Here is a 19308-nt window from a genome sequence, read left to right as displayed (position 1 = left end):
GAAAAACAGGGAAAAACGCCCAGGTGGATTTGGAGCTCCAGATTCCTTAATTTTCCAGAGCCGGAGCAGGTTTCTTTCCCTGAAAAATCAGCGTTTGGATGTAGAAAAGCAGGATTAGGGAGCTCAGGAAAAGTGGGATTTTCCTGTGTTTCCAGGTGGATGAATGACTCCAGGTCAGGGATATTTCCGGCGGAAAACGTTGGGAATTGAGGGGGGGGGGGGAGTTCCCAAGTCCAGCTCCTCATTCCTGGGGGGTTTTTGTGATCCCCTCACTGTCCCTTTTGGAGTTGGGAATGACATTCCAGTGGCATTCTGGTGACATCTCAGGGATATCCTGGAACCATCCCGGTGCCATCCCAACTCCCCTCAGCCAGAAAAAATCCAATCCCACTGAATTATCCTAAACCAAACAGGGATAACACATCCCAGGGAAGGGAAATTCCCTGTTCCAAATCCTTCCAGCCCTTCCAGCATTTTCCACATCCCAGTCCGTGCCCCATTCCCGCCCTCTGGAAGTGCTGGCCAGCCCCTTCCTGGCACATCCCAATGATTTATTGAGCTCCTTCTATCCATAACAAAAAAAGGCATTCATAATTCCCTGAGCTTGGAAACAGTTGGGATACCGGATTATCGGGATATTCGTTGCCACCTTCTCACTCGGCGTTTATGAGGAGTACGGATTTATTGAAATATATATTTATATTCATATATAGATCTTTTCCAACCCCTTTCCCAGGGATTTTCCCCCCTCCCCCAAACCCTTCCCAAACCCAGATCCGGGCTCAGTTTTTGTTGGGAATTCTCTGCCTGGCCGGGATGTACGGCAGCAACGTCTGCGTGCTCTTATCAGCCACGGTCTGGGTGCTGCTGTTCCTCGTGGCCCTGCGGATCGGGATGGCTCCCGGATTCCTTGGGAGTTGCTCCCGAGTCCCCTTCCTGCCGGGATCGTCGGGAACGTCGGGAACGTCGGCGTCGCCATCGTCATCGCAGCACAGGGCGTGGTAGAGCACCTTGTCGCTGAAGCGGACGCGCTCCCGCGTCCCTGCCGGCCGCTGCGCCGGGATTTTGGGAATGGCAGTGCTCCCGAAACATTCCTCACTGGAGGAATCCGGGGTTCCCCCGCCCCCACGGGGGCCGTTGGCCATGGGCACCCCACCGTTCATCAGCCGGGCTGGCACCGGCCGCAGAGGCTCCGGACAATCGCCGGGGTCCGAGGGCGTGGAGGCGTCCAGGAAGGAACAGAATTCCCAACTGTCCGAGAGGATGTCGGAAGCGGCGAAGTCCAGCGGGCCCAGCTCGAGGCTGGCGCCGCCCCGGTCACTGCTGGACGTGCTGCTGGCCGTGGCTGGAGTCCAAGCGTCCGGCTCCAGGTCCAGAGCAAAGTCCGACGTCAGGCGGTCAATCTGGGACACGACCTGCAGAGACAGGGATGGACACGGGGATGGATGGATGGATGGATGGATGATGGATGGATGGATGATGGATGGATGATGGATGGATGGATGATGGATGGAGGATGGATGGATGGATGATGGATGGATGGATGATGGATGATGGATGATGGATGGATGATGGATGGATGGATGATGGATGGATGATGGATGGATGGATGGATGGATGATGGATGGATGGATGATGGATGGATGATGGATGGATGGATGATGGATGGAGGATGGATGGATGGATGATGGATGGATGGATGATTGATGGATGATGGATGGATGATGGATGATGATGGATGGATGATGGATGGATGGATGATGGATGATGGATGGATGGATGGATGATGGATGATGGATGGATGGATGGATGGATGATGGATGGATGGATGATGGATGATGGATGGATGGATGATGGATGATGGATGGATGGATGATGGATGGATGATGGATGGATGATGGATGGATGATGGATGATGGATGGATGATGGATGGATGATGGATGGATGATGGATGATGGATGGATGGATGATGGATGATGGATGGATGGATGATGGATGGATGGATGGATGGATGATGGATGGATGGATGGATGGATGGATGGATGATGGATGGATGGATGATGGATGGATGGATGGATGATGGATGGATGGATGATGGATGGATGATGGATGATGGATGGATGGATGATGGATGGATGATGGATGGATGGATGATGGATGGATGATGGATGGATGGATGATGGATGATGGATGATGGATGGATGATGGATGATGGATGGATGGATGATGGATGGATGATGGATGGATGGATGGATGGATGGATGGATGATGGATGGATGATGGATGATGGATGGATGGATGATGGATGGATGATGGATGGATGATGGATGGATGATGGATGGATGGATGATGGATGGATGGATGATGGATGGATGATGGATGGATGATGGATGGATGGATGATGGATGATGGATGGATGGATGATGGATGGATGGATGATGGATGATGGATGGATGGATGGATGGATGATGGATGATGGATGGATGGATGATGGATGGATGGATGATGGATGGAAGGGTGATGGATGGATGATGGATGATGGATGGATGATGGATGGATGATGGATGATGGATGGATGGATGGATGGATGATGGATGGATGGATGATGGATGATGGATGGATGGATGGATGGATGGATATTATCCATAGATGGATGGATGGATGGACCCAAATCCTCCCCTTGTTTTTCCTCATTGATTTCCCATCCCAAAGCTTCCCGGGAAAGTTCCCTGGAAAAGGGATACCTCCATCCCTCAAGCGTTGGCTTTGAGGCTCATTGGGAATATCTCCAGGTAAGCCTGGAAATCAGGAAAACTCCTTTTCCCCCTTCCAGATCCCTTTTCCTTTTTTTTTTTATCCTCTTTTTTGAGGAAAGAAAAGCCTAACCTTGAGAAAGAGAGTTAAAAATAAAAGGGATTTTCTGACCTCTGCATTTTTGGGACAAGGAAAAGATCGGGAAGAAGGCTGGGAATCTTTGGGAATACCCCATTACCAAACGGTTCTGATGGAACGGGATCCCCTCTGTTTCCATCTGGAATTTTAGTGCTGGGACAGGGCCAGCACATCCCCATCACCTGAGGTCCCATCCCAATCCCAGTCCCTTCCCAATCTTGGTCCCATCCCAATTCCAGTCCCATCCCAATCCTGGTCCCATCCCAATCCCGGTCCCATCCCGGGACCGCTGTCACTCACGGCTGTCCTAATCGCAGGATTAATGTCACTCCAGGCTATTTTTAGGATCATTCCCCATTTTAAGCCAGGATTAAATCCCTCGGTGACAGTCGGCTCCCGTGGAGGATTTACACGGAAAGAAGGATTTGGGATTTGCTACCCCCCCCCCCCCCTTCCCCTTTTCCTCCCTCACCAAGGCTGGCGGAGCTTTTACAGTTTGGAGGGGGGAAAATCCTCCCGATTCCCTGGGAATATCCCCAGGGATTCATCCCAAACCCTCTCTCCTGCTTGTAGGGGACAAATTCCCAGGAAACTGGGAAGGATTCATCCCCCACAAGCAGGAGAGAAGGTTCGGGCTGAGTCCCTGGTGCCAGCCAGAAGCTTCCCAATAAAATCCCAGCTGGAATGTTCCTGCCCAGCTTGGGCTGATGTGGGACAGCTGGAGCCCCATCCTTGGGTTTTTTTGGGATTTTTGGGGTTTTGTCTGCAGACCAAACCCAAGGTCCCTTCCGGGGGTTGGGATTGGTGGCTCCTGATCCCAGATTTTGGGCTGGGATCAGAAGGGGAGGCATCCAATGGGATCCACGGGTGGGGTCCGATGGGATCAGAGAGGTGGGATCTGATGGGATCAAAAGGTTGGGATATCGAGATCCAAAGGGTTGGGATCTGACAGGATCCAAGGGTGGGATCTCACAGCCCTTCCATCCCCACAGGGATTTGGGAAGAGGACTGGGAAGTGGATCTGAGCCTGGGATGGGGAGATCCAGGCCCAGGACTACTTGGGGGAGGATCCCCTCCCAGCATTCCAGAGGGATGTAATGGTTTTTCCCAATCCCGAGCCCAACACCTCGCCTTCCCAGGGATTTTGGGGGATGTCCCACAATCCCTTGGCTGCCGGTCCCATCCCGAGCACCTCTGTCCAGGCATTTTGGGATCCAAAGTTTTTCCAAGGAATTCTGGATTGGTTTGGATGGGAATCCTTATTCCCATTCCCATGGGCACACTTCCCACTATCCCAGGTTGCTCCAAGACCCAAAGCCCAGCCTGACTTGGGACACTTCCAGGGATGGATTTTCCAGCTGATTTTCCAGGCTGGATCCGACCTGGACCTGTCCAGGACCTAAAATTCCCTGGCCCTATTCCAAATCATCCCAAAGGCCTTTCCTGGAATCCATCCATGGAAAAAACAGCCAAATCACCAAATCCCAGCTCCCAAAACTCCCCAAATCCCAGCTCCCAAAATCCCCAAAAAAGTGCTCCCAAAGTCCCCCAAACTCAGTCCCAAAATCCCCCACACTGATTCCCAAAATTCTCAGAACCCAACTCCAAAAATTCCCCAAAACCCAGCTCCTAAATAATTCCCAACCCTCTCCCAAAAGTGCCGGTTTTTGGCATAATAAAACCCTGGACCTTCCCGAGCATTCCTGGTTAATTCCCTATTGTTCCCAGCATTATTAAGGAATTTATTCCCATCGGGATCATAGTAGGGAAAAGGCTGGGAGGGAACTCCTTGGGGTGCTGTCCTGTGGATCCCAATAATTCCAGATGGGATGGGCTCTTCCCATGGGAATTTTTGGGGGGTTTTGAACGGAGATTTGGGGATTTCTCCATCCAAGGATTTTAATCATCATTTTCCGCAACACAGAACACCCGGGAAAAATTCTGGGCACAAACGGATGGGAAGGAAGGAGGGAGACTGGGAAAAGCAGGATGTGACAAATCCAGGACATTTTGGTGGCCCTGAGGGACCCAAATCCATGATCCCATCTCAGCTTGGGACATTCCAAAGATCCCATGGGGACATCTCAATGTCACAAATCCAGGACACTTTGGATTTGGGATCCCAATCCATGATCCCACCTCAGCTCAGATCCACCAACCTGGGACATTCCAAAGATTCCATGGTGGCTCCATGGGGACACCTCAATGTGACAAATCCAGGACATTTTGGTGACCCTGAGGGACCCAAGTCCATGATCCTATCTCAGCTTGGGACATTCCAAACATTCAATGTTTCCAAACAAACGTTGGGACACCCCAATGTCACAAATCCAAGATTTTGGTGGCCGTGAGCAGAGATGGACACTGGGATGGACATTCCAAACATTCCATGGGGACACCCCAACGTCACAAATCCAGGACATTTTGGTGACCCTGAGGGATCCAAATCCATGATCCCATCTCAGCTCAGAGCCACCAACCTGGGACATTCCAAAGATTCCATGGGGACACCCCAATGTCACAGATCCAAGATTTTGGTGGCCTTGAACAGAGATGGACACTGGGATGGACATTCCAAACATTCCATGGGGACATCTCAATTTCACAAATCCAGGACATTTTGGTGACCCTGAGGGATCCAAATCCATGATCCCACCTCAGCTCGGAGCCGCCAGCCTGGGACATTCCAAAGATTCCATGGTGGCTCCATGGGGACACCCCAATGTGACAAATCCAGGACATTTTGGTGACCCTGAGGGACCCAAATCCATGATCCCACCTCAGCTCGGAGCCGCCAACCTGGGACATTCCAAAGATTCCATGGGGACACCTCAACGTCACAAATCCAGGACATTTTGGTGGCCCTGAGGGATCCAAATCCATGATCCCATCTCAGCTTGGGACATTCCAAACATTCCATGGGGACATCCCAATGTCACAAATCCAGGATTTTGGTGGCCTTGAGCAGAGATGGACACTGGGATGGACATTCCAAACATTCCATGGGGACACCTCAACGTCACAAATCCAGGACATTTTGGTGGCCCTGAGGGACCCAAATCCATGATCCCATCTCAGCTTGGGACATTCCAAACATTCCATGGGGACACCCCAATGTCACAAATCCAGGATTTTGGTGGCCTTGAGCAGAGATGGACACTGGGATGGACATTCCAAAGATTCCATGGGGACACCTCAACGTCACAAATCCAGGACATTTTGGTGGCCCTGAGGGGACCCCAATCCATGATCCCACCCCATGAATTCCCAAAACCCAAATTCCACACTTTTCCGGAGCTCTGGCTTTTGGAATTCTGGGTTATCCTGGTGGGAGTGGCGAGGTTTAGGACAGGAACCTGAATTTTGTGAGGTTTCAGATAAATTTTGGAATAAAAAAAGGGGGAAATTTGGGATCAATAAAGAGTAGAATTTGGCTCAAAAATGGGTGAAATTTGGGTCATAAAAGGGGGAAATTTGGGATCAATAAAAGGAGGAAAATTGGATCAATAAAAGGGAGAAATGTGGATCAATAAGAGGGAAAAATAGAGACAAAAAGAAGGGGAAAATTTGGGTCATGAAAGGGAAAATTTGGCCAAAAAGGAGGAAATTTTGGCTTGAAAAAGAGGAAATTTTGGATCAGTGAAAGGGGGAAATTTGGATTGATAAAGGGAAAACCTGGAATCAATAAAAGGAGGAAACTTGGATCAAAAATGGGGCAAATTTTGGCTCAAAAAAAGGGGAAAATTGGAATCAATAAAAGGGGGGAAATGGGTCAATAAAATGGGGAATTTTGACTTGAAAAAAGGAGGAAACTGGAAAAAAAAAGGGGAGAAATTTGGGTCAAAAAAGGGGAATAATTGGCTCAAAAGAGGGAAAATTTTGATTCATAAAAGGGGAAATTGGACTTTAAAAAGGGGGAAATTTGCCCCAAAAAAGAGGAAATTTGGAATAGAAAAAGGGGGAAATTTGGGTGAATAAAAGGGGAAAATTTGGATCAATAAAGCAGAAAAATGGGGGGAAATTTGGGATTGCTTCTTTTCCTCTTTTTTTTTTTTTTTTTTTTTTTTTTTTTTTTTTTTGGGAAAATCCAGCTCATCCAGAATCCCCCTGGTGCTGCCACTGCTGCCCCGTCCAGAGCTGGGAATGGGGAAATTTGGGACAGGACTTTTCCAACATTATCCCAGGGATTTTCCTGCCTCGGGATTTGGCAGATCACACCCAAATTTCCTCCTCCCGAACTGGGAATGGGGAAATTTGGGACAGACATTCCCAGCCTTATCCCGGGAGATTTTCCCGCCTCGGGATTTTGTGATTTCCTCCTCAAATTTTGGCACCTCAGCCGGATCCTTCCTGGGATCTCTCTGCCATCCCAGCCCAGCCCAGGAATGGGGGAAAATTTGGGACAGGACACTCCCAGCGTTATCCCGGGGGTTTTCCTGCCTCGGGATTTTGCCCAGATTTCCTCCTCTCTTCGGCAACCTCAGCTCGGGGAGATCCCCGCGGGTTCCGCCGCTGCCGCCACATCCCGAGCCGGGAACGGGGCAAAACCGGGACCCTCTGGGGATTATCCCGGGGTTTTCCTACCTCGCGGAGCTCCTTGGCCACCTCCTTGAGCTCTCGCAGGATTCCCTCGAGCTGCCCGATCACCATCCTCATGCGGCCGCGGATGCGCTCCCTCTCGCCCTCGCTACGGCCGCTGCCGGTGCCGGTGCCGGTGCTGCCGGTGCCGCTGCCGGGCCGCTCCGTGCGCTGGGCATCCCGGCGGCTCTGCGAGTCCATCGTTCCCTACGCGGCCGGGATCGCCGGGCCGGTGTCCATCCCGCTGCTCCCCGCCCGGCCCGGCCCGGGCAGCTCTCACCATCTTAACGCCGCCGCGGCTGCCCGGGGGGATCGGGGCGCACCATGCGGGGGGACTCGGGTGCTGGCCCTGGGGTGACACCGCCAGCAGCAGCAGCAGGAGGAGGAGGTGGAGGAGGAGGAGGAGGAGGAGAGGCTGGGATTTGCCAGGAAGGGGACTTGACGCGGCTCGGTGTCTCCAAGGAGGGGTGGCGGGTCCGGCGTTGGCCGCGGGTGGTCAGCGGGGGTGTCCGGCTGTCCTGGGTGGCGCGGGGGGTGGGGGTCCCTCCTCCTGCGGGGACAGAGGGAATGGGAAAGAGCCGGGAAAATCCTCGGGAAGGGCTCTGGGCGCTCCCCTGGTGTCGCGGTGTTCGCCCCGGGCTGAGGAGGGGACAGGATGGGGCCTGGGAATGTCGCTGTCACCCCCTTCAGTCCCCCACTGTCCGAACCTGGGCACGGAGAGGCCTCCCGGGACACCCAGGGGGACACCCAGGGGGACAGAGGGACACCCAGGGGGACACCCAGGGGGACACCCAGGGGGACAGGGGGACACCCAGGGGTACAGGGGGATAGGGGGACACTCCAGGGACACGGGCACAGCTCTGCACTCACCGGCGCTCTCCGGCCTCTCCCGGGCTTCGCTCCCAGCTCTTCCCTGTCCTGTTTCTCCCCGGCTCCTTCCCTCGCTTCCTCCTCCTCCTCTTCCTCCTCCTCCTCTTCGCCGCCCGCTCCCGCCTCCCTCAGGGCTTTTCCAAGGGAGCCGGGGCCGCTCCGCTCCGCTCGCTGCGGCGGGGGGACCCGCGTTACCGGCGAGGGGACCCCCGTTACCGGGGCCCCTCCCGGAGCCCCTCCCGCCGTCATTCCCCCTTCCCGGAACACTCCCGATCCCGGCCCCGCCCCGGCCGCGGCGGGGGGAGAACGCTCCGTGCCCCCGAGTGCCCCCTCGGGAACGCCGGTTCGGGGGTGCGCACTGGGAACGGGGGCTCGCTAGGGCCGCGTTTCCCTCGCCGGTACCGGCATCCTCCATTCTCAGTATCCCTCAGCCCCGGTGCCGCCATCCGTCATTCCCGGTCCCCGCGCCCTCCGGGGATGGAGGCTGTCGCTATCCGCAGCTTCCAGCCCCGCTCTCCGAATCCTCCATCTCCACATCCTCCATCCCCGGTTCCCGAATTCCCAATTCCCGGCTCCCTCATCCTCCATCCACGCCGCTCCCCGCATCTTCCATCCCTGAATCCTCCATCCCCGGTTCCCGCATCCTCCATCTCTGCTCCCGCATTTTTCCATTCCCAAATCCTCCATCCCCTATTCTCGAATCCTCCAGCCCCGCCGCTCTCCTTCTCCATTCCCTCTCCCCGGGTTTTCCATTCCCGCTCCCCGGATTTTCCATCCCCGGAGCCTTCATTCCCTATCTCCGCATCCTCCGTCTCCGGAGCCCGGATCCTCCAATCCCGGAGCCTCCATTCCCGATTCCCGCTCTCCGCATCCTCCATCCCCCATTGCCACATCCCCTCTCGCCGTGTCCCCTCTCCGGGACCCTCGGGACGCGCTGTGGGCTCGGCACGGCCGGGCTGGCCCCGTTCTGCGGCCGGGCGGAGCCCCTCCGTGTCCCGCAGCCCCGGGCCCCCATCCCCGGACCCCTGTCCCTCTCCCGGTGTCCCCATCCCCGGTCCCACAGCCCCTGAACCCCCCGGGCCCCTTTCCCTGTCTTGGTGTCCCCATCCCCGGTCCTGCACACCCATGCCCCTTTACCCTCCCCCGGTGTCCCCATTCCGGTCCCACAACCCCGGAGTCCCCAGGCCCTTTTCCCTGCCCCGGGCCCCCATTCCCAGTCCCGCAGCCCGGTCCAGGAGCCCGGTCCCGCAGTCCGGTCCCGGAGCCCCCATTCCCGATCCCGCCGCCCCATTCCCGATCCCGCAGCCCCATTCCCGATCCCGCAGCCCCATTCCCGATCCCGCAGCCCCATTCCGCATCCCGCAGCCCCTTTCCCGCTCCCGGCCCCCCCATTCCCGGTGCCGCAGCCCGGTCCCGGAGCCCCCCGGACGCACCGGCGGCGCTGCGGGCTCAGGGCCGGGCTCTCCGCGGGCTCCGGGCGGGCGGAGCGGGCCCCGGGCAGGGCCATGAGCGGCGGAGGGCCCGGCCCGGCCCCGCCCCGGCCGCAGCCTCCCCGCGCTGCCCGGCCCCGGCGGCGCTGCTGTGTCACCGGAGGGGCCGGGCCTGAGCCGGGAAACGGGAATTAAAGGCACCGGGAGCCGGGAATGGAGAGGGGATGGAGCGGGAATGGGAATGGAGAAGGGATGGAGCGGGAATGGAACGGGAATGGAGCGAGAACAGAGCAGGGAATGGAGCGCGAATAGAGAGGGAATGGAGCAGGGAATGGAGAGGGAATGGAGCAGGGAATGGGAATGGAGCAGGGATGGAGAGGGAATGGGAATGGAGAGGGAATGGAGCGGGAATGGGAATGGAGCAGGGATGGAGAGGGAATGGGAATGGAGAGGGAATGGAGCGGGAATGGGAATGGAGCAGGGATGGAGAGGGAATGGGAATGGAGAGGGAATGGAACGGGAATGGGAATGGAGTGGGGATAGAGCAGGAATGGATTGGGAATGGATTGGGAATGGAGTGGGGATAGAGCAGGAATGGATTGGGAATGGAGTGGGGAATGGGAATGGAGAGTGGATGGAGTGGGAATGGATTGGGAATGGAGAGGGAACAGAGCGAGAATGGAAATGGAGCGGGAATGGAGCAGGAATGGAGAAAGAATGGAGAAAGAATGGAGCAGGAATGGGAATGGAGCAGGAATGGAGCAAGGAATGGCGAGGGAATGGATCGAGGCTGGAGCAGGATTAGGATTTTGGGAAACCGGGGCAGGGCTGGGGACATTCCCTCAGGATGAGTCTCCCTTTTCCAGCTTTTTCCCCTCCTCCACAGATGCTCCCCCCGCCTCCTCTCCAGGGGGATTTGGGGATAATTTTTGTGGGATCCAGGAAAAACCTGGGATGGGAGAGAGGCATCCCAGGAAAGAGAAACATCCATGGATGGATGGACGGCTGTAATCCCTGGATGGATCCATGGATCCATGGATGGCACAAATCCATTTCCGTAGCCAGGCCGGGTTTATCCCATGATTTCCCCATTCCCGTTTTCCCCCTCTCCTGCTCCCATCCCTTTTCCCGGCGTTGCTTTAGGAATTGATGGATGGAGCTGTGAATTATTGATCGCATCCCATCGGGATCATCAACAGCGTTCCAGCAGAGCCCCAACGGCCCCGAAAACACCCGGAGAGGCTTCCGCTCCTCCCGGAACAACGGGGTTTTCCCGGCACGGAAGGGAAATTTGGGACAGTGGGATTTTTGTGGAGTTTTGAGACCCCTTTTCCCAGGATTTGGGGTTTTTGGGAGCTGTTCTGCCCCCCTGGAAGTGCCAGCCCTGTTTTTTGGGATGGATGAGCTTTGGGGCAGGATTGGGGCGGGGAAAAGCTGATCCTGATCCCACAGCCCAGTGACTCCGGGAATAACGTCCTGGATCCTTTGGGAACACTGATGGATTGGGAATAACATCCTGGATCCTTTGGGATCACTGATGGATTGGGAATAACGTCCTGGATCCTTTGGGATCACTGATGGATTGGGAATAACATCCTGGATCCTTTGGGATCACTGATGGATCGGGAATAACATCCTGGATCCTTTGGGATCACTGATGGATTGGGAATAACATCCTGGATCCTTTGGGAACACTGATGGATTGGGAATAACATCCTGGATCCTTTGGGATCACTGATGGATTGGGAATAACGTCCTGGATCCTTTGGGATCACTGATGGATTGGGAATAACATCCTGGATCCTTTGGGATCACTGATGGATCGGGAATAACGGGGGGGGGGGGAGGGGGGGGAACCGATGACACTGATGACACCAATGGCACCAAGTGTCACACGTGGCAGTGTCCCCAGTGTCCCCAGCAGTGTTCCCAGCAGTGTCTCTGGCAGTGTTCCCAGTGTCCCCAGTGTCCCCAGCAGTGTCCCCAGCAGTGTCCCTGGCAGTGTTCCCAGTGTCCCCAGTGTCCCCAGCAGTGTCCCCAGCAGCTCCAGCCGCTGTGCTCAGGGGACCCCTGCTGGTGGCACTGCCCTGTCACAGCCAGCCCGGCTCGGTGACAACGCCCGTGCCCGGCACCCAGTGCCACCCCTGGGGACACCTGGGGCACCACTGGGGACACCTGGGACACCCCTGGGGACACCTGGGACACCCCTGGGGACACCTGGGGACACCCAAGGGCCGGGATGGGGACAGGTCCAGGTGCCACCCCCGGGGCGATGTCCCCATGTCCCCAAAATCCTGGGAAAGGCGGCAGAAAGGATGGGATGGGGATGGGAGCAGCCTTGGGAGCGAGGAACGGGAATTCAATCCATGGAAAACATTCCTGGAGCTGGGGGTGTCCCGAAAATCAGGATCTGGGATAAAAGCAGAGCCCCAAACTCATTCCCTGTTTTCCCTCAGGACAATCCCGCACCCTCGGCCTGGGAAATGGGAATTCCCGGATTTGTGAGAATTAGGCCGGAACAGGCTCCGCCACTCATGGAATGTTGGGATTGGATCCCTGGGATCTTCCATCCCCAAAACCCCGGGATCAGCAGGGAGCGGGACAGATGGGTTTTATCCCATTAATTATTCCCGGTTTTTTCTCTGCTCAGGATGGATTGGAAAAAGCGGGATGGGAAGAACTGGTGGAGGAAGCTGGGAAATTACAGCAGGGCTGGAATTTTATCCTGGAATGGCTTTATTGAGGGGAGGCATTAAAAAAACTGGGATTTTAATCCCTTGTTACATTGGAAAACCTGATCCCAATCCCGATCCCAATCCCAATCCCAATCCCGATCCCAGTCCCAGTCCCAATCCCGATCCCAATCTTGATCCTAAGGAATTCCCTGCTCCAGGTACTGATGGGGGATCCCAGAGGGGATCCCACCCTTGGGATCATCTCCCCACCTTTGAGGGGGGCTCGGGAACAGGATCTGCCGGCACGGATCCCAAATCCCATCCCGGATTGGATTTTGGGATCGAGCCGGATGGGACTGAAGAGGAGAACATCATTCCCAGGAAACCCCAAAGGGGAGGTCCCAGCAGATCCAGGCGGGATTTCCGGACCTTGCAGAGCACTGGAAGCTCGGTCCAGCGATAAAATTGGGATCGGGCAAGAAGAGGAAAGCCCAAGCAGGAATCTGGGAATTCCAGGATGAAGTGGGATGGTTCCAGGGGGCGTCAGCACGGAGGCGGCTCCGGTGTCACCGTCACCACCGTGGTGTCCTCGTCGCTGTCATCCGAGCTGCAGATGATGATGATGCTCTCGCCCTCTGCAAGGAAAATCCCAAAATCCCGGATCCCACCGGATCAGCGCTCCCGAGTTTTGCACCAGGAACCAAACAGAGCTTGGGGGCAACCCCAGGAATGGTGGTGACTCCATGGATCCTGAATTCCATGGATCCTTCACTCCATGGATCCCTCATCCCATGGATCCATCATCCCATGGATCCCTCATCCCATGGATCCATCATCCCATGGATCCCTCATCCCATGGATCCATCATCCCATGGATCCCTCACCCTGTGGATCCTTCACTCCATGGATCTCTCATCCCATGGATCCCTCACTCCATGGATCCCTCATCCCATGGATCCCTCACTCCATGGATCCCTCATCCCATGGATCCCTCACTCCATGGATCTCTCACTCCATGGAGCCCCCACCCCATGATCCCTCATCCCATGGATCCCTCATCCCATGGATCCCTCACTCCATGGAGCCCCCACCCCATGATCCCTCATCCCATGGATCCCTCACTCCATGGATCCCTCATCCCATGGATCCCTCACTCCATGGATCCCCCACCCCATGGATCCCCCACCCCACAGATCACTCGCATCCCCATCCTTGGCCAAAGTTCCCATGCAATGGGGGCTCAGGAAGGCCGGGAGCGATCCCATGGATCCCGGGAAAAACGGGATGACAAGTCCGGTGCCGTTCCCGGTCCCCACCTGGGTCACCAGCCCTGACGTGGTTGTGCCACGACGTGGAGGGGCCGGGCTCCGTCCGGAATTCCCAGCAGGATTTGGGATGGCTGGGGCCCGGCTCTTGGTCACATTCCAGCTTCAGGATTTTGGGAGACATCTGGCTGCCCCTCTCCATGCAGAGAGCCGGCCGCTTGTTCCAGGGGTGTGGGAGAGGCTGGAAAAGTGGGATTGGTGGGATTGGGAATTCCCTCCGGATCCCACCCGGATGGGACGGGCCTCACCTCCTCCAGGTGGATCTCCTCGAGGCTGGGGGAGACGCTCTGGGTTTTGGGATGAATCGGATCCTCTTCCTGCAGGAAGAGTGCGGAGTTAGGGTGGACTCGGATCCCAGCGGAGGGGCGGGAACAGCCTCAGGAATGGGGAAACTGAGGCACGGAAGATTTGGGCTGGATCTGGGCGCTGCTCCCTCGGTCAGTGCCGCGGTCATGGAATTCCCCGTGAAAAACGGGGAATCCGTCCCTATGGAGCAGCGGGATGGGGCAGGACCGTGCCTGGTGGGATGTCGGAATTCACGGGAATTGAGGAAAAACCGGGAATACCGGGATGGGAAAAGGGAAAGGAGAGGTCCAGGTTTGGGATGGGGCCCCGATGTCTCACCGGGTCGTTCTCCAGGGCCTCCTGGAGCTCGGGGATGTCCGTGGCTGGGATGGAGAAAACCGGGATGAGATCCCAAGCCAGAGCCTGCGGAGCCGGGAAAATCCCGCCCGACGGCTCCAGTCCCCTTCCCTCTGGATTGGGATGGCCCAGGGGGTTTAGGAGGATCCAGGAAGCTGGGAAGGAACATTCCCAGAGTCCGTGGGATCGGGGGGACACCCCAAAGGGGCTCCGGGAAAACAACGGAGCAAATCCCAGGTCCGGGGGGACGCGGAGGAATGGAGGAGGAGGAGGAAGAGGAGGAGGAGGAGGAGGAGGAGGAGGAGGAGGAGGAGGACAACCAAACCCAGCCCAGCCAAACCCAGCCCAGCCAAACCCAGCCCAACCAAACCTTGCCCAACCAAACCAAACCAAACCCAGCCCAGCCCAACCCAGCCCAGCCAAACCCAGCCCAGCCAAACCCAGCCCAACCAAACCAAACCAAACCCAGCTCAGCCCAACCCAGCCCAGCCAAACTCAGCCCAGCCAAACCAAACCAAACCCAACCCAACCCAGCCAAACCCAGCCCAACCCAATCAAACCAAACCCAACCAAACCCAGCCCAACCCATCCCCTCCAAGCCCAGCTCACCGGGGCCACCCGTGACGCGCTCCACCAGCGCCCGCAGCCGCGCCCGGCACTCGGCGAAGCGCGGGGGCTCTTGAGGCTCGGGGGGCCGGGGCGGCCGCAGCCGCCGCAGCCGCCGCAGCGCGCCCTTGACGAAGGGCTGCATGTCCATCAGCTCCTGCTCGCCGCCGTAGCGCCCCAGCCGCTCCGCCAGCCTCTCGGCCGCCTCCAGCCGCAGCAGCACCTCCTCGGCGCCGCGCAGCTCCTCGTCCGGCCCGCTCCGGCCGCTCTCCGGCCGCACCTCCAGCAGCGCCTGCAGCTCCTCGGCCTCGCCGCGCAGCAGCCGCTGCAGCCGCTCGCAGCTGGCGTGGGCGCTCTCCTGCAGCCGCCGCCGCCGCTCCTCTTGCCGGGCAGCCTCGGCGCGGAGCCGCCCCAGCGAGGCCTGGAAAGCGGCGCGGAGCTGGCGCAGGTCGCGGCGCAGGTCGCGCAGCTCGTCCCGGCGGCGGCGGGTCTCGGCACCGAGGTCGCGGAAGGGCGCGTGGCGAGTGTCCAGCAGCGCGCAGGGACAGCACAGCGCGCGCTCGCAGCTGGGACAGTAGATGCTGCGAGGAGGGGACACGGGTGGCACCGGGGCCAGAGCCACGGCGGGGGAACGGGGGAGAGGGATGGGTGGGGTGGGTGGGGTGGACAGCGGTCAGTGATAGACACAGGTCAGGGGTGGACAGCGGTCAGTGATAGACACAGGTCAGGGGTGAAACACAGGTCAGGGATGGACATGGGTCACTGATGGACAGGGGTCAGGGATGGACAGGGGTCACTGATGGACAGGGGTCAGGGATGGACAGGGGTCACTGATGGACACAGGTCAGGGATGGACAGGGGTCAGGGGTGGACAGGGGTCAGTGATAGACACAGGTCAGGGGTGGACACGAGTCAGGGATGGACAGGGGTCACTGATGGACACAGGTCAGGGATGGACAGGGGTCACTGATGGACAGGGGTCAGGGATGGACAGGGGTCAGGGATGGACAGGGGTCACTGATGGACACAGGTCAGGGATGGACAGGGGTCAGGGATGGACAGGGGTCACTGATGGACAGGGGTCACTGATGGACATGAGTCAGGGATGGACAGGGGTCACTGATGGACAGGGGTCACTGATGGACAGGGGTCAGGGATTTGGGGACAGGATGGGATTTAGGGACAGGACTATGTTTGGGTACAGGACAATGAGATCAGGATGGGATCTGGGGACAGGATGAGGTTTGGTGATGAGACTAATCTTGGGAACAGGATGGGATTTAGGGACAGGATTTGGAATTTGGGAACAGGATGAGGTTTAGGAACAGGCTGGGATTTGGGAGCAGGATGAGGTTTAGGGACAGAAGGGGATTTAGGTACAGGACAGTGAGTGATCTCAGCATCCTGATGGATTGGATTTGGGGACAGACGAGGTTTGGGGACAGGACAATGTTTGGGATCAGGACGGGATTTGGGCACAGGATTTGGAATTTGGGACTGGGGACGAGCTTGGGGCAGCACACCCACCTACAGACGCGGTTCTCCTGGGGGTGGCTGCCGGAGGAGCAGAAGAGGCTGCAGGAGGTTTTGGTGTCCCGCAGGAAGCTCCGCGCCGAGCCCGCCCGCAGCTCCTCCACCTTGAGGAACCTGTGCTCCTTCTTCTTGTGCCACCAGCGGTGCTCCTCGGAGCAGCGGCCGCACAGGAACTCCTCGCACTCCTCGCACCACACCAGCGCCTCCTCGGCGCGGCAGCGGCCGCAGCAGGGCCCGCGGGAGCTGCGGATCTGCTTCCAGAGCTCCAGGCGGCTCCGGAGGTTGCTGAAGAGCAGGTTATCCACGGCCGGAGCGGCCGCGGCCGCCTGGCAGCGCGGGCACTGCTTGGCATCGCTCAGGCAGCCGGGGCACAGCGTGTGCAGGCAGCCGAGCAGCCGGGGGTGAGCCGAGTCCTGCCCGCAGCCCTCGCACAGCAGGAACTGGAAATCTTCGTCATCCTCACCACCATCCTCATCCTCATCCTCCTCCTCCTCCCGAGGCGGGGCGGCGGCGCCCGCGGAGGGTCCCGGTGCTGACGGGGCCTCGCTTCCGTCTCCAGTTCCGTCTCCATCTGAGGAGGATGAGGAGGGAATGCTCTCCCCCGTGGGATGGGCCCCAGGAGTCCGGCTCGGGGTTCTGCGCTCGCTCCACCCTCCCCGAGCTCTTCCTGCAATTCGGGATTTCCAAACCGCCCCCGCGCCGAGGTGGAAGCGAAAGCAAAAGGGTTTTGGGGCCGCCACCGCCCCTTCCTGCCCCGACAGAGGGAAAAGCGGGGACACCCCTGGCAGCGACCCCAAAACCCCCCGGCAGTGACCCCAAAACCCCCCCGGCAGTGACCCCAAAACCCCCCCGGCAGTGACCCCAAACCCCTCCCGGCAGAGCTGTCCCCAACACCAGCCCTGTCCCCAGAGGTGTCCCCAAGATGTCCCCAAGGTGTCACCAAGTGTCCCCCCCGGGCCCTCCCCCCGCTCGGCAGCGCGGCCAAGCCCCTCCCCCTTCCCCAAACAAATATTTGGGGGAGCCAAAAAAAAACCCCAACCCGGGGCCGGGCCCACCCCCAGAGATTCCGCACCCCAAAAACCTCCCCCGAGCGGGAGGGGGGGTTTGGGACGGAGGGTTTGGGGTGAAGGTTTTGGGGCTGGGGGTTTTGGGGCGGGGGTTTTGGGGCTGGGGGTTTGGGGTAGAGGTTTTGGGGTAGAGGTTTTGGGGCGGGGGTTTTGGGGCGGGGGTTTTGGGGCGGGGCTGGCGGGGGGCCCGGCGCTGTCTCCGGTACCTGGCGGGGCCGGCTGGGGCGCGGCGGGGCTGGCGGGCATGGGGGCGGCGAGGCCCGAGCGGCTGGAACGGGAGAGAAAAGGAGGGGCTGGGGAGAGGGAGGGGAGAGGGGCGGGAGAGGGGCGGGAGGAGCTGGGAAAAGGGGCGGGAGGAGCTGAGGAGAGGGAAGAGGGGAGAGGGAAGAGGGGAGAGGGGCGGGAGAGGAGCGGGAGGAGATGGGGATAGGACATAGGGATAGGGAGGGGAGAGGGGCGGGAGAGGGGCGGGAGGAGACGGGGATAGGGAGGGGAGAGGGGCGGGAGGAGATGGGGAGAGGGAGGAGATACGGAGGGGAGAGGGGCGGGAGAGAGGCGGGAGAGGGACGGGAGGAGATGGGGAGAGGGAGGGGATACGGAGGGGAGAGGGGCGGGAGAGAGGCGGGAGAGGGGCGGGAGGAGATGGGGAGAGGGAGGGGAGAGGGGCGGGCCCGGAGCTGCGAGGGGGTGCCCGGAGAATCCGGGGTGCGGGGACCCGGATGGGAATGGGGGAATGAGGGAATTCTGGGATCGGGATGGGGATGCAGGAATTGTCACCCGAGATTTGTCACCAGGAATTGTCACCCGGAATTGTCACCCGAGATTTGTCACCAGGAATTGTCACCGAGGTGGCACTGCAGGGATTTGTCACCCGGGAATTGCCCCTGAGGTGGCACCTGGGGGGTGATGGCTGGGAATTGTCACCGGGAATAGTCACTGGGAAATTGTCACCTGGGAATTGTCACTGGGAATTGTCACCGGGAATTGTCACCGGGAATTGTCAGTGGGAATTGTCACTGGGAAATTGTCACCTGGGAATTGTCACTGGGAATTGTCACCGGGAATTGTCACCGGGAATTGTCACTGGGAATTGTCACTGGGAATTGTCACCGGGGAATTGTCACTGGGAATTGTCACTGGGAATTGTCACTGGGAAATTGTCACCTGGGAATTGTCAGTGGGGAATTGTCAGTGGGAATTGTCACTGGGAATTGTCAGTGGGAATTGTCAGTGGGAATTGTCACCGGGAATTATCATCCGGGAATTGTCACTGGGAATTGTCACTGGGAATTGTCACTGGGGAATTGTCACTGGGAAATTGTCACTGGGAATTGTCACTGGGAATTGTCACCGGGAATTGTCACTGGGAAATTGTCACCGGGGAATTGTCACTGGGAATTGTCACTGGGAATTGTCACTGGGGAATTGTCACCGGGAATTGTCACTGGGGAATTGTCACTGGGGAATTGTCACTGGGAATTGTCACTGGGAATTGTCACCGGGAATTGTCAGTGGGAATTGTCAGTGGGAATTGTCACTGGGGAATTGTCACTGGGAATTGTCACTGGGAATTGTCACTGGGGAATTGTCACTGGGGAATTGTCAGTGGGAATTGTCACTGGGGAATTGTCACCGGGAATTGTCACTGGGGAATTGTCACTGGGGAATTGTCACTGGGAATTGTCACCG

At 58.0% G+C, this 19308-nt stretch overlaps 2 protein-coding genes across 3 annotated transcripts; both read right to left on the bottom strand.

Moving 5' to 3' along the window:
• Nucleotides 1-735: 735 nt before the first annotated feature.
• On the bottom strand, nt 736-9884 carry INSYN1 (inhibitory synaptic factor 1). Its single transcript, XM_005521364.3, has 4 exons — nt 9775-9884; nt 8342-8512; nt 7478-8021; nt 736-1415 (listed from the first exon to the last, which is right to left on the bottom strand). The coding sequence occupies exons 3-4, from the start codon at nt 7670-7672 to the stop codon at nt 783-785; spliced, it is 828 nt and encodes a 275-aa protein (XP_005521421.1). The 5' UTR covers nt 7673-8021; nt 8342-8512; nt 9775-9884; the 3' UTR covers nt 736-782.
• Nucleotides 9885-12502: 2618 nt separating this feature from the next.
• PML (PML nuclear body scaffold) lies at nt 12503-17981 on the bottom strand. 2 transcript variants are annotated; one of them, XM_088063129.1, is made up of 7 exons: nt 17826-17981; nt 16547-17123; nt 15023-15600; nt 14396-14439; nt 14020-14088; nt 13763-13952; nt 12503-13081 (listed from the first exon to the last, which is right to left on the bottom strand). In XM_088063129.1, the coding sequence occupies exons 1-7, from the start codon at nt 17863-17865 to the stop codon at nt 12990-12992; spliced, it is 1590 nt and encodes a 529-aa protein (XP_087919255.1). In that variant the 5' UTR covers nt 17866-17981; the 3' UTR covers nt 12503-12989. The 2 variants fall into 2 exon arrangements, with proteins under 2 accessions (XP_087919255.1, XP_087919254.1); XM_088063128.1 differs by having other exon boundaries at nt 16547-17219; nt 17826-17932.
• Nucleotides 17982-19308: the final 1327 nt, after the last annotated feature.

The sequence above is a fragment of the Pseudopodoces humilis genome, chromosome 16, assembly GCF_049639895.1.
Source record: "Pseudopodoces humilis isolate 2021_Gansu_Grassland_sample_001 chromosome 16, ASM4963989v1, whole genome shotgun sequence".
Classification (NCBI taxonomy): Eukaryota; Metazoa; Chordata; class Aves; order Passeriformes; family Paridae; genus Pseudopodoces; species Pseudopodoces humilis.
Note: the sequence above shows the minus strand (reverse complement) of the source record. Positions and strands in the feature narration are given on the sequence as shown.

What these genes read in the sequence shown, in the direction of transcription:
- INSYN1 (XM_005521364.3), bottom strand. Translation starts at nt 7,672, where the DNA reads ATGGACTCGCAGAGCCGCCGGGATGCCCAGCGCACGGAGCGGCCCGGC. An exon ending in TGGCCAAGGAGCTCCGCGAG is followed by an intron (nt 1,416 to 7,477) that starts GTAGGAAAACCC and finishes CTGTCTCTGCAG; the next exon opens with GTCGTGTCCCAGATTGACCG.
- PML (XM_088063128.1), bottom strand. Translation starts at nt 17,865, where the DNA reads ATGCCCGCCAGCCCCGCCGCGCCCCAGCCGGCCCCGCCAG. An exon ending in GCCCCAGCCGGCCCCGCCAG is followed by an intron (nt 17,220 to 17,825) that starts GTACCGGAGACA and finishes CCCGAATTGCAG; the next exon opens with GAAGAGCTCGGGGAGGGTGG. An exon ending in CGTCAGGGCTGGTGACCCAG is followed by an intron (nt 13,082 to 13,762) that starts GTGGGGACCGGG and finishes TTTTCCTTGCAG; the next exon opens with AGGGCGAGAGCATCATCATC.